This window comes from Camponotus floridanus, unplaced genomic scaffold (assembly GCF_003227725.1).
Source record: "Camponotus floridanus strain SB8 unplaced genomic scaffold, Cflo_v7.5 scaffold16, whole genome shotgun sequence".
Taxonomy (NCBI): domain Eukaryota; kingdom Metazoa; phylum Arthropoda; class Insecta; order Hymenoptera; family Formicidae; genus Camponotus; species Camponotus floridanus.
The window spans coordinates 2184531-2199682 of record NW_020229281.1 but is presented as its reverse complement, the minus strand read 5'-3'; the positions used below and the strand labels follow the sequence as shown (position 1 = coordinate 2199682).

The 15152-nt window shown below is 24.7% G+C and overlaps 3 protein-coding genes across 5 annotated transcripts; 1 reads left to right on the top strand and 2 right to left on the bottom strand.

Annotated features, from left to right (window-relative positions):
- Window positions 1-2169: 2169 nt before the first annotated feature.
- LOC109610343 (protein transport protein Sec61 subunit gamma) lies at window positions 2170-3519 on the bottom strand. 2 transcript variants are annotated; one of them, XM_020028955.2, is made up of 4 exons: window positions 3400-3519; window positions 2705-2811; window positions 2463-2565; window positions 2170-2378 (listed from the first exon to the last, which is right to left on the bottom strand). In XM_020028955.2, exons 2-4 carry the CDS (start codon window positions 2796-2798, stop codon window positions 2369-2371), a joined length of 207 nt encoding a protein of 68 aa, XP_019884514.1. In that variant the 5' UTR covers window positions 2799-2811; window positions 3400-3519; the 3' UTR covers window positions 2170-2368. The 2 variants fall into 2 exon arrangements, with proteins under 2 accessions (XP_019884514.1, XP_019884515.1); XM_020028956.2 differs by having other exon boundaries at window positions 3320-3501.
- Window positions 3520-4320: 801 nt separating this feature from the next.
- LOC105255829 lies at window positions 4321-11519 on the top strand. Its single transcript, XM_025406975.1, has 8 exons — window positions 4321-4440; window positions 5584-5697; window positions 7073-7254; window positions 7509-7588; window positions 8249-8400; window positions 10582-10695; window positions 10864-11045; window positions 11339-11519. The coding sequence occupies exons 1-8, from the start codon at window positions 4356-4358 to the stop codon at window positions 11420-11422; spliced, it is 993 nt and encodes a 330-aa protein (XP_025262760.1). The 5' UTR covers window positions 4321-4355; the 3' UTR covers window positions 11423-11519.
- Window positions 11520-12132: 613 nt separating this feature from the next.
- Window positions 12133-14822, bottom strand: LOC105255828 (serine/threonine/tyrosine-interacting protein-like). Of its 2 annotated transcripts, none has more exons than XM_011265342.3 (5): window positions 14605-14822; window positions 13596-13691; window positions 13213-13364; window positions 12683-12871; window positions 12133-12464 (listed from the first exon to the last, which is right to left on the bottom strand). In XM_011265342.3, the coding sequence occupies exons 1-5, from the start codon at window positions 14647-14649 to the stop codon at window positions 12251-12253; spliced, it is 696 nt and encodes a 231-aa protein (XP_011263644.2). In that variant the 5' UTR covers window positions 14650-14822; the 3' UTR covers window positions 12133-12250. The 2 variants fall into 2 exon arrangements, with proteins under 2 accessions (XP_011263644.2, XP_025262822.1); XM_025407037.1 differs by having other exon boundaries at window positions 14267-14818.
- Between the last annotated feature and the right edge of the window lie 330 nt (window positions 14823-15152).

Below are 15152 nucleotides of genomic sequence, written 5' to 3'. Positions count from 1 at the left end.
TAATTACGAATAACGCGAATGATATTTAATATTATGTACGTACGCACATATATTTTATACAAACATAAATAAATATATGAATATTATAAAAATATATGTATATAGAATGTCTCAAAGCTGGCGTATCATGATTCTTTTCGCAATTACATAATATAAATGCAAGAGATTTTATAAAATAAAGCATGTAAAACTTCATTTTAAAAAGATCCTTATATAATATATTAATACATTTATTAATTATAAAAGAATTGAGAAATTATTTTTTGTAAAAAATAATGACTTAGCATGTTGAGACATTTTGTATATATATATATGTTATATTCATGCGCAAAGAAGATCGCATAAAATATCGCATAAGTCCATACCATTAATAGTTAACGAACACTTAATTACATGACGATTATTAAATGCTAGATTCGATGAAGAACAGAGAATTACGTGCCTAACGACATACCTCAATTTGTTACCCTCCCTCAGTGCGTTTGCAAATCGAGATTTTACCGCCGTTAATACATACATACACTATTTCTTATTACATCTAGTTTCAATGTTCACATGAAAGATTGTTACATAAAGAAGAAAAACAAAGTAATACCAAAGAGAACTGTGAAAATAAGCGCAACATAATATATATAATTTATTCTGTAATAAACATGATAATTTTCACAAATTTGAGAGAGAAAGAGAAAAAGAGAAAGCCCAAATTTTATATTTCCTTAAAAGACTTATTTGATATTTTCACAATCAGAAAGAAAAAGAAACTTTATTTTATTGAAATGTATTTGTCTCCTTTAATTAAGTTTTTAATTTTTATTGATCCTTAAAATAATTTTAAATAGTTTTAAATCGATTATAAATCTTTGAAGACCTTTTTATAAAATATTGTTTTTTATTTTGGCAAACGCACTTTGGGCTACGCTTATAAGATGATTTCTCATGTAATTTTTTACGAAAGTTAGTTTGATCTTTAGCGAAATGCTGGAATATTAAATAACGAAACAAACGCTTACAAAATCGCGGACTAAATGCCTTTTCCTCTTCGGAGTGTTGCCACTGTCAGATTGATAAAACCGTGAGATTTTCCTAGCGCTTTGTGAGCAAAGCAAAGCAAGATAAAGTCTCTCGTGTTGTTTTCTTTTTTTTCTTCGACAGTATATGGAATTTACGAAATTAAGTAAAATCCTAGATGACGTTTAATCCGTAAATTGCGAAAATGGCAATCATGTCAATATCACACAGCAGTGTGAAAAATGGTGCTATAGAAATATTATCCTCTTTTTATAGAATTTTTATTAAGTTGCCAGAACAGAGTATTTAATAGTTTAATATACATCTGATTAAATGTCAGAAATATTTAATTTTGAACTTAAAAAATAATATTAAGTTAATGTATATTAAAAGGAAAAATGTGTTAAAGAGAGAATCCGTTAAAAGCGCTTTAATAAATTTATGCTGTATTTAAATCGTAAATTTGCATTGTACGCAACCTCCGCGAACTTATATATCCCTTTTTATTATTTGAATACTGCCAGTGCTATAATTCTGGATACTGTGGCTTCTAGTATTTAAGAATTTGTCTTCTTTTTCTGTGAACTATCTAAAATTTTTTTTCTTTTAGAAAGTAAGCCTCGCTTTTTGAAGAAAAAAGTAAATTTGTAAATTTGTAAAAGAAGCTTGCCAAATTTTCATCAACAAAGAGAATTGGCATTATTATATCTTCTACATATATTACTCAGTACCTGGCTATGGTTTTCCATGCAGTGTGACCGTTTTTCCTGCAAATTCTTCTGATTGATATACTGATTATGCGAGCGAGATGGAAAAACGGCCAATAAAATTTTATCGTTGTAACCTGACAAAAATTTTATTCTTTAAATAAAAGTGCCTCCAATACTAAAAAATAATCTGAACTTTTAGAATCCTTTCTTGTATGTGTGTGTTAATTTTATCGAATTTTCGAATCGAAAATTTTAATTTGAATTAGAAATTTTTCCTAAATAATATACATAATATGATAAATAATATACATAATATACATAAAACAGAAAAATAAAGACTATATATTTTTTCAAATTTTTAAATAAGAATATCACATTTATATTTTCTTAAATTATAAATCTATTTTTCTTATTTCTACGAAATATAATTAATGAATAAGAAAATAAGCGATTTAGGTTACTATTTTATTATAAAACTCATTAATATATTATGCACACATCTCTCACTTATCTCACTTGCCAAATCAATTCAGTACAGAATAAACATATTTTTGTGTTATAAATAATAGAGGGACATACAACAACGGAAGTAACCTTATGAGACCTTAACAATTATCTTCTTAAAAGTAACAAGAATCTCAGATTGTAATTTATGAACCTCTGAAAAAAAAATATATAAAATGAATATATTTAAATATAAATCAATATGATTAAACAAAGATGTACTAATATTACAAAACTTACACAATGATATTATTGATTGGAATATGAATTAGCTTAACAAAGAATCCTATAAAGCCCATTATGCAGAAGCCAATCGCAGTGGCAATAGCAATCTTTTGGAATTCTGCAATTTATAAAAGTACAAGTTATGATTAAAATATATACTCATGTTTATATAATCTGTTATTATTTATTGCTATTATTGTTTTGCTTTTATTATATTTATTATATTATGGCTGTTTATATAATCAAAATTAAATTACCTTTGCGATCTGGTTTGGTACATCTTTTGACAAGTCGAATACTGTCCTTGGCAAACTGACGACCAGGCTCAGTAAGTTTCTTAATTTGATCCATATCAATTGAGAATCTGCAAGAAAAAAAATAAAATTTATTAGAAAAATCAATTATGTATGTCCAATTTATCATATAATACAGGTATTATTAAAAGATAAATTATTAGGAATAATCTAAGTTTTTGATTAATACACTGACTATATTCTTTGTGATATTATTATAATACTATCACATTTACTATACGATATAAAAATATTTATTTTATATTAAATATATACTTTCTTTTTTATTTAACATACAAATTTAAAAATCAGCTTTGCACTAAGTTAAGCAAGATATAGGTTATAAACTTTTATATGTATTTGTGTGAGTAAGATTGGAATTTATAAAATATCATCCAATTTATGCCACGGAATACGGTGCACCAAAAATATTTCATTCAACATATAGTTACAGAAATAGCGTTTTTGCACTTTAATAAGATAAATAAGATGTGTGTTATACATGTCAGAAATCTCTCACACAGAAAATTGTATATATTTTGTGATATTTTGTGATATTTTTAGCGTAAAACTATTTACCAATATAAATTTCACGAGAGAAATAAAATTTGCACCAGAATGGGAGAAGATTACAAACAGGAGAGAAATACGGCACTCACGCGTCTACTCGAGTATGTTGCGATATGTCTTGTCAATGTGTCGTTACGGGATATTTTGTGCGAGTACTTGAAACGCTACGTGGACGATGCGCTGTAAGAACGTCACTTCCTCACGACTGATGCTGGCATCGAGGCGCTGCGATCTTTACATTCTTGTGACGCGGGAAACGATTCAAACTGTTGCGATACACTTTCTCTTACAGTACAGTAATACATTTTTATTTTTTATCTGAAAATTAAGAATTTTCAGATAAATTTTATATATATATTAATTATATATATATATGAATTTTATATATGTATTTTATATATATCTGAATTTTATATATATATATGTATATATATATACATATATATATATATATATATATATATATATATATATATATTTCTATTATAGTATACAATTTTTATTTCAAATATTAACAAAATAAAATTTTCTATAGAAATATTTAATATTATAATAGAAAATATTTCTAGAAATATTAGATATAATAGAAAAAATATTTATCATAATTAAAAATATAAATATTAATAATTAAAAATACAAAATTATAAAATAATTAACATATGTATATATTTATGATTATGTTATATTACGTCGCTTTTATATACTTGCGTTATAAATATAAATTTATATTAATTTAAATTTATATTGAAAAAGATATAAGCTTGACATATTTTATCTTTTATACTAATATTTTTATTATTATAAATCAACTATAATCTATAGTATTTTTCATTGTAATCATTATAAATAATATAAAACTATATCATTCCATATCTATCACTAATAGTATATCATTTATTTGTGGAACTATACACAGTAATAATCTCACTATCATTAATCGTAATGAGATGAATTGTGTTTTCGCATTGGATAAGCGCGATCTTATAAATTTAGCGCGAATCTCACGCAGCCTCATTAATATTCACGTAGAAGTCGTGGAAGCAACATGACTCGAAAGAATGTTGGTTTTTTGCTATTATGCGTCCTGTGCTGTATAATATCTTCTCTTGCTTTCGTTTTCGAAGATTGTGGTAAGTTTATTGTGATTCTAATCATTTTTGAGAATTTGTTTGTGCAAGATCTATAGCTATTATTATTTCCGTAAGAAATATTTGATTTTTAATTATTATTTAAGTTTTAATAATTAATTATTAAATTTATTACGTGTAAGCACAAAAAAGCATTAAGAATGACTGAAGACACTAATATTTTGTTTTTATATTTATAAAGTGTCATACTAAAATTGTAACATTATGTAATTGTAGCATGTCCTTTTTATTATAAATTTCTTAGCTAATGTAAAATCAACATTTTTTTAAAATCAAGGCATTAAAATATTTTTCGAATAATTAATTATGTAAAATAAAGACATTCTATAAATAGAGATTGAACTTTAGAAAAATAAGTACTTCAATAGAATTTTAATTTAAAATTTAATGAACAAAGATATATAAATATTAAAAATTATAAAAATTGCAAAAATGGAAAAAGAGAAACAATGTTTGAAGAAAAATTATCTCTAATTTAATTTAATTTTTTCTAATTTTTTTAGAAAGTTCTGATAAAAACCATTATTTGAGATTTAAAATTGATCAAGGCAGAAATATTATATTTTATTGCTCCTAAAAAAATTGTTAAAATAAAACATAAATTTAATTATTAAGTAATTATTGATTTATTTATTTTTTTAAATAAATAATTAAATTGTCTTATTATTAATTTTGTAAATGATAAGGATTTTGTAAAAATTGCACGTAAAGATTTCTGTTATAGAGTATATATCAATTATTCTGCTTTTATCGTTAACCATACGTTACAAAAAAACGTTGGAAGTTCTTAATTAAGGATGCAATATCGGAAGTTATGACTAATATTACACGCAAAACCACCATTTAATTATGTAGCACGAATATTTGTTTACGCATTACTTAATGATTACATGTAATCATACCACACCTGTAATCTTATATTAGATAGTGATGTAAGAGATGTGATTATAGCAAATTGACGATATAAAGCAAACACCTTCACACAATGTATTTATGCAGAACATTAATTACTTATTACTGTTTATTAACTATAGATATTAAATTTGTCACATATTTATTGAATTATTTGAATTTACATTAAACATTAAAATGATTCGTACTATATTTATTTTAAACCAATTCTAGGTTCAGAGGTGGGTAAGTTTAGTGATATAATAATCTCAAGCTGTGACCCATCTGAAGAAAAGTGCTCAATAAATCGTGACAGCAAAGTACATGTGTCCATGAAATTTACACCAAGTTAGTATATTAAAAACTATTGTATACAAATTTATAATTTATAACATAAATAAAACAATAGAATAATTGATTCTACAAGTTATTATTATATCGTTATTCATATTAAATAACAATTATATATATAATAACTCTCGTAGTTAATTATCTTACTACTTCAATACTTATACTATTGTAAATTTATATATATTATTTATATATTAGAATTTATTTATATATAACATTTTATATTACATATTATAATTTATTTATATATTACAGCTTTTTTAAGTGCGCACTAGTGCATTCAACTGAATTTGCTATAATTTACTTTTTGTCCTTGCAGGCGATATCTCGATTTTTCTTTTCTTTTTTTTTTCATTTCACCTGTATTTTTTCATTTTTTTCTTAATTCTCATTATACTTAAAAAATATTTGACGTAGAGAATGCTTGAAGACATTCCTTCATAATAACTGTATTGTGACATTCTTAAGGCTTATTAATAATATAATCGATAATGTAAGGTAGAAGAACGGACTGTATGTGATGCTCCCTCGCTCCTCTATACAAATTATTAAAAGTTATTTAGAATATTTTTAATAAGGAATTAAAAAAAATTTTTTTTCTCTTCATATTAAAAATTACTTATGATTAAATATATTATTAATTTTAATTATCGTTAATTTTCTAATTTCCATAATAAAAATTTTCAAATTGTCCAAAAAATATTTATAATTTTATTCATTTTGATTATTAATTTTGGAAAGTTATCATAATTTTAGTATTATAATTTTACTTAATTAAAAAGAAAATCGTTTCTGCATCTTACAAATACTAGAAACCAAATTTTAAAAATCTGCTGATATTTTAGGTATGTGATAATACATTACTTTCTGTATCTCTTTTTTCTTTATCTCTTTTTTACGGTTGTCAAGACGAAAAAAATTAGTGAGACAAGTGAACATTGCTAAAGAATGTCCTGTCGTTAAAAAATAAGTAAATAATAAATAATAAGTAGGAACTGAGCACAAAGTTAATAAACATATTATATCTCAAATAATCATTTTCAAATTTGCAAATTTTATATTACTTTTGCAAATTTTATCTTATTGCAAAAGTTATGTAATTTATTTGCTACTGAGAGAAAAATATGGATTTTTAAAAAAATTATTATTATTTAAAAAAATTTTTTTTAAATAATAAAATAATAAAATAAAAAATAATTAATTTAATAAAAATATAATAAATTTAATTAATAAATAAATATAATAAAAAAAATTATTTTATTAAAAAAATTTAAATTATTTAATTTCAAAAATAATATTAGTAATACTATTTTATTTTGAATTTTTTTGTGTGCATATAGAAATACATCTAACTTATTTTTTTTCTTTGTAGGCGTAGATGTGAACAACGTTGAAGCGAAAGCATTTGGTGTGTTACTCGACGTGCCTGTGCCTTTTCCATTAGAAAAACCTGAGATATGCAAGGATCCAGATTCTGGGGTTAAATGTCCTTTGAAAAAGGATGTGGAAGTTGAGTACAAAGTTACATTCTTTGTGGAAAAGACAACTCCAGCGGTATGTGTATCTCTCTCTCTTTCTCTCTTCAAACTGTTAATTTGTCTTCAAACTGTTAATTTTTTTAAATCTATCTTTTAGTATTTTTTTAAAATTCTGTTTTAAATCTTCTTTTATTTTTTATTTTCTCATACGTTTTATTTTATTTTATTTTAATGAATTTTGTATTTAAACTATATTTATTAAATATATAATATTAAATATATATTTTTTCCTTGTACCAATTTAATAACGTCTTTTTTTCTGGTTTTTAGCTAAGTCTCGACGTTATGTGGGAGTTTAGAAATGAGAAAGATGAAAAGATAACATGTGTAAAATTCCCGGCAAAGATTAAGTAAAACAAAGCATTTTTATGGCATTTTTATGGCAACTATAATGGATTATTGCGCCCCAATAAGTGAACACGTTACCAATTTTTATACAAAAAATATAAATCCCGTCATATATTTCCAACGCACGTCGACACAAAGCACATTTATTAAAATTACATTTATTAAAATAGAATAAATAAATGACAGAGGAAGATATATTTCTATAAGATATGGAATATTTTAATAACAAAACTTTTCAAATATATATAAATTATATTTAATATATGTAGTATCGCAGAAATAAAAAAAAAACATAAGACACGTTTTATCTTTTATGCAAACTCAAAAAATAACAAGATATTTTATTACTAATATAATTTCGAATATAGTGCCATTGTTCCCTATTTTTTCCTTGAATTATATAATTCTTAGTCTAAAATTATAAGATTCTTATATTTAATTTCAAATAACATTTTTTTTCTTTCAAAAATAAAATTAAAAAAGGTTGACGTCGAACAAGAGATAGTGAATTCTTAAGAAAAGAATAAATATCTGTTGTGTACGATGATGAATATCATTTATTTCTTCCGAGCGGTAGCTCGGTTGGTACTGACGATATCAGATCAGTGGCGTTGAATATCGTCAAGGGATGTGGCGCGCTTTGCAACGCTTTATATACGATGAAGCAACGCAGTAGCATTAATAGCCGTGCGAAAGTCGTACAAGCAGCAACAGCGTATCAGCAACATGAACCGATCAATGAGCGGCGTGCTTGCGCTTCTATGCGTTTTGTATTGTTCTGCGTTTTGTCTCGCCGTCGAATTTGAAAATTGTGGTAAGTATATATGCGTTTTTTGTGAAACTTTAATAGTCTTAGGAGTTTTAAAGATAGTTGTATACTATTCGAGCATGTTGGAAAATTTAGAAAATCGAAATGTAAACTATAAAGAAAGACCGATGACAGAACCAAAAATACGGTTCATATATTGTTAATATTCATATATACATATATTATTATCGAGGAGAGACCTAAAGTGGGAATCAAAACATTAGTTTTATATATTATTTTGTAATTTTATAATTTAATGTATGCATACTCGTATGCTTTTATCAGCTGTTTGGTACCGGTCTTTTGTTCTTGTTTACATTTCGATTTATATCCTTTCTCTTTCTCTCTTTGAGCCTATGCGAAATTCATTTTAATTTGATAGAAAATTTGAAGCCGGATTACAAATCCGCGTCGTACGAAATTATAATTATTAATATTGTAATCGATATTAATGACAATTGCAGTGCTTTAAGAATATTATATCTTCCGACAATTGTTTATATTACACATTTTGAATTTTAAAATCTTGATAGGAATGTTAAAATTATTGTAATGGAGAAAGAGAGAAAGAAACATTCGTATGGAATTAGATATATTAATTAACGTCAATTATAATCAGCGTTGGTAACAAAATTATGATGGTGTTGGCAACAATTATGATGGTAAAAGAGCGGTATATTTTTCAGGAATTTTATCATATTTATCGTATTATCATCTGATAAAATATCATAGAAATTTCATATTATTTGAAGAAGATCAGTTTGAAGAAAGAAAGACAATAAGAAGATCAATTCATTTTAATCACCATTCTTAGAATTTGTTTTTTTCTTTACTAGCCTTTCCAAAGCCTCATGCACGTTTGTTTGAATGCAAATATACGTGGAAGTGAAACTGATAGATCTAATTTGAATAAGAGTTCAGATTTCAATGGAGACACGCATGAAGATAAGCATGCATATAGATACTATAACAATAAGTATATGCGCGAATGATTTTTATAGCTTTTTTATGACAACGTAAATGCATCTATTGTCATAAACGCGTCTATTACTATTTTATTGTATTATTGTATGCATCTATGTCATAAGAAATTAAGTTCCCTTCGAAGACGGTAAATATTAAATCCCGGTTATTACGAAATAATTACATTTGTTACTTTTATTTAAATTTTATATTTTACTTTATATCATGTTTTTTTGTTTCAATTATTTAATTTTTTATATTTAATTCATATTTTATATATATATATATATATATATATATATATATATATATATATATATACTTTTTTTCATCTTTATTTTATTTTAAAGAAATACAAGGAATTTTTTACTTGACAAAAGATAGTAAAAATAGTATTGTTATTTGATTGTATAATCTCCAACAATCTTTTGTAGAATAGCATTATATCATTTTTCTTTAATAAAATGCATCGCTTTTTTGTCTTGCCGTATTTTTATCATCTTACTGCATTTTGTCTTGCCACATTTTTGTCTTCAATTGTAAAACTGTCTCCCCAATTATATTATCATTTCATGTATGTGTCCTGTCAAAATCAAGAATGAAAATATGTGTAATGCATTCTTGTTATATCATTTATTGAAAAGAGACTAATGATGACTTGTGTGCCCGCGTGTTATTCATCTTATTCCAGTATTATCATTCGAGATAAGAATGTATAATACAAATAACAAAGTTCGGTGTTGGTCATCAATACTAGGAATTTATCTTTAAAGAATTTCTTATTTAAGGAAATTTTTTTACTGAAAATGTTATGTTTTTTAAAATAGTAAATGTAATCTCATATATATTTCTAAAAATTTTATTGATGATAAATATAGTTAAATTTCGTGAAATTTTATTATAGAGTATTTTATATTATTACTAAAAATAATTATAATTCAATTTAATATAAAGATATTATTCTATTATTTTTTTAATCATTATATAAATTTATATATATAAAATTAGATGTATAATTTTATTGCATTATTGCAAATAAGGAATACAGTTTCTCTCTCTCTTTTTTGTATTTTTTATTTATTGATATATGTAATATATGCTTAAATTTATGATAAATATAAAAATATATTTATAATATATTTATATATTACGTGTTAATTATATTTACTATACTTATCTAAATTTTGCTATAATTTATATTTACTTTTTTCCATTCTATCCTAGGTTCAAATTTGGGGAAATTTACGAAAATATTGGTCTCGGGATGTAAAGAATCGGATGCACGCTGCAATTTAGTGCGTGGCACTAACGCATCGATAACTATTACGTTTGTACCGAGTAAGTAATTTTAACTTATGTTTGAAAAATTAACCAATATATATATATATATATATATATATATTTTTCTTTTTTATTCTAAATTTTTAATAATAGTTAACAAATATTAATAGTTACATATATAACCCTTATCTATTCATAACGATTATTCGCAAATTTTCTTTGCAGATAAAGACATCCCTACAGTCGATGTACGCGTATATGGTGTATTGTTTGATATTCCAGTACCTTTTCCTCTAACTAATCCTGATGCATGCACGGATTCTCATGATGGACTCAAATGTCCTCTGCATAAGGATCAAGAATATACTTACACAACTTCATTGTTCGTGCAGAAAAGATTCCCTTCGGTAACTAGCACATTTAAAATTTATATTTACTTTTTTTTACATTTATATTTTCTATTTCTATTTCGTAATTTAGATTTGATTTAGATTGAGATATATTTAAAATTAATCTATATATAAATCTATATATAAATATTAATCTATATATATTTCTTTCGAAATATGTCAAAAAATTTTATCTTTACAAAGTAAAAATTTATAAGATTTTAAAAGTTCTGTTAGTTAATTAAAAGTTTTATAATATACAATTAAAAATGTTTCAATAATTAAAAATATATCTTTTATTTTTTCTATAGTTGAATGTGGATATTAAGTGGGAATTTGTGGACGGAAATGAAGAGAAAATAGTATGCATAAAATTTCCAGCTAAGGTCAAGTAAAAAGAATATTATTTTAAATAAAACCTCTAAAGACGAATTTGTGTCATTTTAAAATAAGATAATATGTTATTCAAACTTAAATATTACTAAAATGTATCTACAAAAAAAATAAATGATGATAAAATGAAAAAGACCTTTTTAAAAATATCGTTTATAATATATAATATACATGTATACATATTTTATAAATATCAATTTTTTTAACAGTTACATGCAATTAAAGATTACTATAAATAAAAAATAGAGCATTAGACATTATTTTCACATTATTAATCTATATTTCTTTTATTAGATATTTTCTTTATCAGATTTTGATTAGAGATATTTTCTATATTAAATATATTCAAAATTTATAATTAAGCTAATTCATTCTAAAATTTTGTTGAAGCTTTTGTCTCCTCATTATGGTTATATTAAATGATATTAGAAATAAAACAATTTTTTAAATTTATTTCGTAAAAATTCACATGAAATTCTCGTTTTTAATATTATGATTCAACATAATGAGTGTTGAATAACTAAACGGTATTGAAGGTTAAAGATAATTTACTAATTATTCTAATTAATCCAGTGATTAGATTGTTACCAAGTCAGATGTTATTCACTATAGTAAGAATACTGGAAATTTTGGTATTCAGGTTTAGTTTCTTTTTTTTTTCAATTGCTTATATATATATTTGCTCTATTTAAAAGAATAAGAAGGAAAATCTTTCAATTGTACAAAATGCGATTAAAATAAAAAATAAATTTTATCAGTTTGATTTAATACAAATCTTGGTAACTTTGGTCTTTTTTCTTCCTAAATTATTTCTCTGCTTTAAATTAACATCAACTATTAGTCACATCGCCAATCTTATCTTGTTGATTATCCAAGTCAATTTGATGGATTGTTCGTTTGCTACATTGACTTTCCGAACTTTGTTGATTGTGTTTCAACATCTTCTCGGCTTTATAGATAGGTTCGTACTCTCTTAATTGTATTATAAATCCCTCATTGGGATTTATACAGAATCTTCGCTGCTGCACTATTATATATGCTTGCCTAGAATAAATATTAGAAAGATTTATTATTATTGCAATTTCATTGCAAACAAAAATTCATAGGATAATTTATGAAATAAATTTTGCACACTTTGTTAAATGAACAGGAGTAGAAATATCTGTATTTTTCAATTATAAGTTTTATATAATTTTATATTCAAAATTTTAGATTAGCTTTATATTGAATAATAATGTATATATTTAAAAAAAAATGTTTACGCTTGTGAAAGTTCATAAGTTTCCATAATGTATGCCAGAACCAGTGCGGCAGATCTCGATATGCCAGCATTTCCATGAACCAAAACACGTCCATTTAAACTTAAACTCTCATCAATGAATATCTTTACTTTCTTGAAATGTTGAATGATATTTTCCGTCATTGTATCAGCAATGTCCAAAACTAGGTATCTTTAAGAGATAATAAAATATATATACCATTAACCTGAAGCAGGTGTTAATAATGTACACATATAGAAGATATTGTAAGAATGGAAGAATTAAGAGAAAATATTAATTTTAAATTAAATAAATTTTAATAATATATTAAAAATATGAAGAGAGATAATGTAGCAAAGTCAGAAAATAAAATTATATATATTAAGATATTATAAAATTAATTATTAAGAATAAAAAAAAATTACAAAGACTCACGGCTTTCGTCAAAAATTTTTAAAAATTTTTGTAATTCTTTTTTATATTAAATGATTTTATTACTAACACATTATTATCATAATTAAAATAATACATACTTAAATTTATGGGGAAAATTGGGCTTTATAAAATTAGCCTCAATAGCTTGTCTGATGCAAATTATATGTGTTATTCCATGATCTAGCAAAGATTGTAAATTGGAACGGCTAGCAGCACTATATGGGCCAAGAAATACTCCAGGTACCACCTCCTGTATGTAATATGCAATAGATTTAGTACTAATGTAAATACTAATGATTCTTAAGTTACTACTAATGATATATAATTTTTCCTTTTCTCTTTCTTTTATAAAAATAAGAGAAATGAGAAATTTAACTATTCGTTTTTTTTTATAAATTTTTTAAAGCTTAATAAAATATGTTGCAAAATTTGATTGATCTTAATAGAAATATATACTGTTGTACATTGCGTTATTAATTACCTGCATGTGCCTTCTCATTGTGTAAGTCCATTCTTTAGGTCTGTTTAATCCAAGAATATTGGGTACTAAAGAATCTTCAGATTTGGTCATGCTTTCCTATGTTTCCAATATTGATATAGCAATTATTATTCATTAGATATTTTTTAATAAAGGCTACAAGAAATGAATAGCTAAATATATTATTACTTTTTATATCTATTTACTTGTTTGCTTTAAAAAAAGGAAAAAAGGAAGAACTTAAATGTAAAGTGCATTTAAATAAAGCAGATAGCTGTAATATAGTAATTGCTAAATTTGATATTTTTTATATTTATATTAATATTCGATGAATTAATATAGTTTAAATTTAATCTTTATTTTAATATTGTAGGATATCTTCTAATATATAATTAAAATTTTAATATTATCTTGCAATTTAATTTAATTAATTAAATCGCATTGATAAAAACGGGCACAAGCTCAAAGTGACTCGATCAGCTGTTTACATGTCAAACCGTCGGCAGCAAAGTTAAAATTTTTTTTGGCATTCGCATAACTTGAAAATAAATAACAATTCCATAACTATTTTTTGAAATTTTTGACGTACTTTTTAATATAACGAAAAATCTATGTTTCTAATTGGCATCTTGTCAGCAAATAGCACAGGAATATATGATTTAATCTTGCTTTACCTTTAATTTATTATTCTCCTTATTGACGTGGAGACTTCTCGTGTTTTTAAAGCGAATTTTAGAAATATCAACTTCGACTATGATGTTTCGTGAAGATACAATTAAAAGAGAGAGAAAAAGATAATTGCGAATCCTTATCTAATATAACCTCCACACAATCGCAACCGCGGACATGAATTATTGAATAGTGAATTTTATTTTTATTTTTGTTTTACATTGGTAGCCCTGAATCTCGAATTTCGCGTTTTCGCCACACGAGGTCTCCAAGGTCAATTCGAAATAGCCCATTTCGTGGCTCCTGTCAATTTTTTGACAATTAAAATATCTGAAGATGTAACCTCATTGCTAGATATGCCGTTGCCATTGCCGTCCATCGACAGCATCGCTAGATAATTTTTCACGCACACACGATGACCGAGAGATTTACGAATGAAAAGACGAATTTAGAAATATTCTCGTGTCGTTGCGGTCGCGATCACACTGTTTTTTTTCACGACAGCCATTTATACAAAGCACTCACACGATACGCAGCAGAAGATGCACTTAGATGTACTCTGATCGAAACCTTTGTTTCAGTATTGACTGTTGATGCCGATAGATGTCGCCAGCTGTCAAAAACATGTGTTTCCGCCAGCTGTCAAACACATGTGCGTTTCCTCGCCGCGTTTAATATCCGAGAAATTAATTTTAAAAATAATGTTAAAGGTATTAATATTAATTATAATATAAGGAAATTTATAATTAAATCGTTAATTATTATTATATTCCAAAGATGTCTTTCTGAGATTAAACATTGTTATTAAATAATTGTAATTTAGAAATTTCAATAGCTTATTTCAAATTATTATTAAAGGCATCAAGTATGTCTAACAACTTGTTTTGAAAC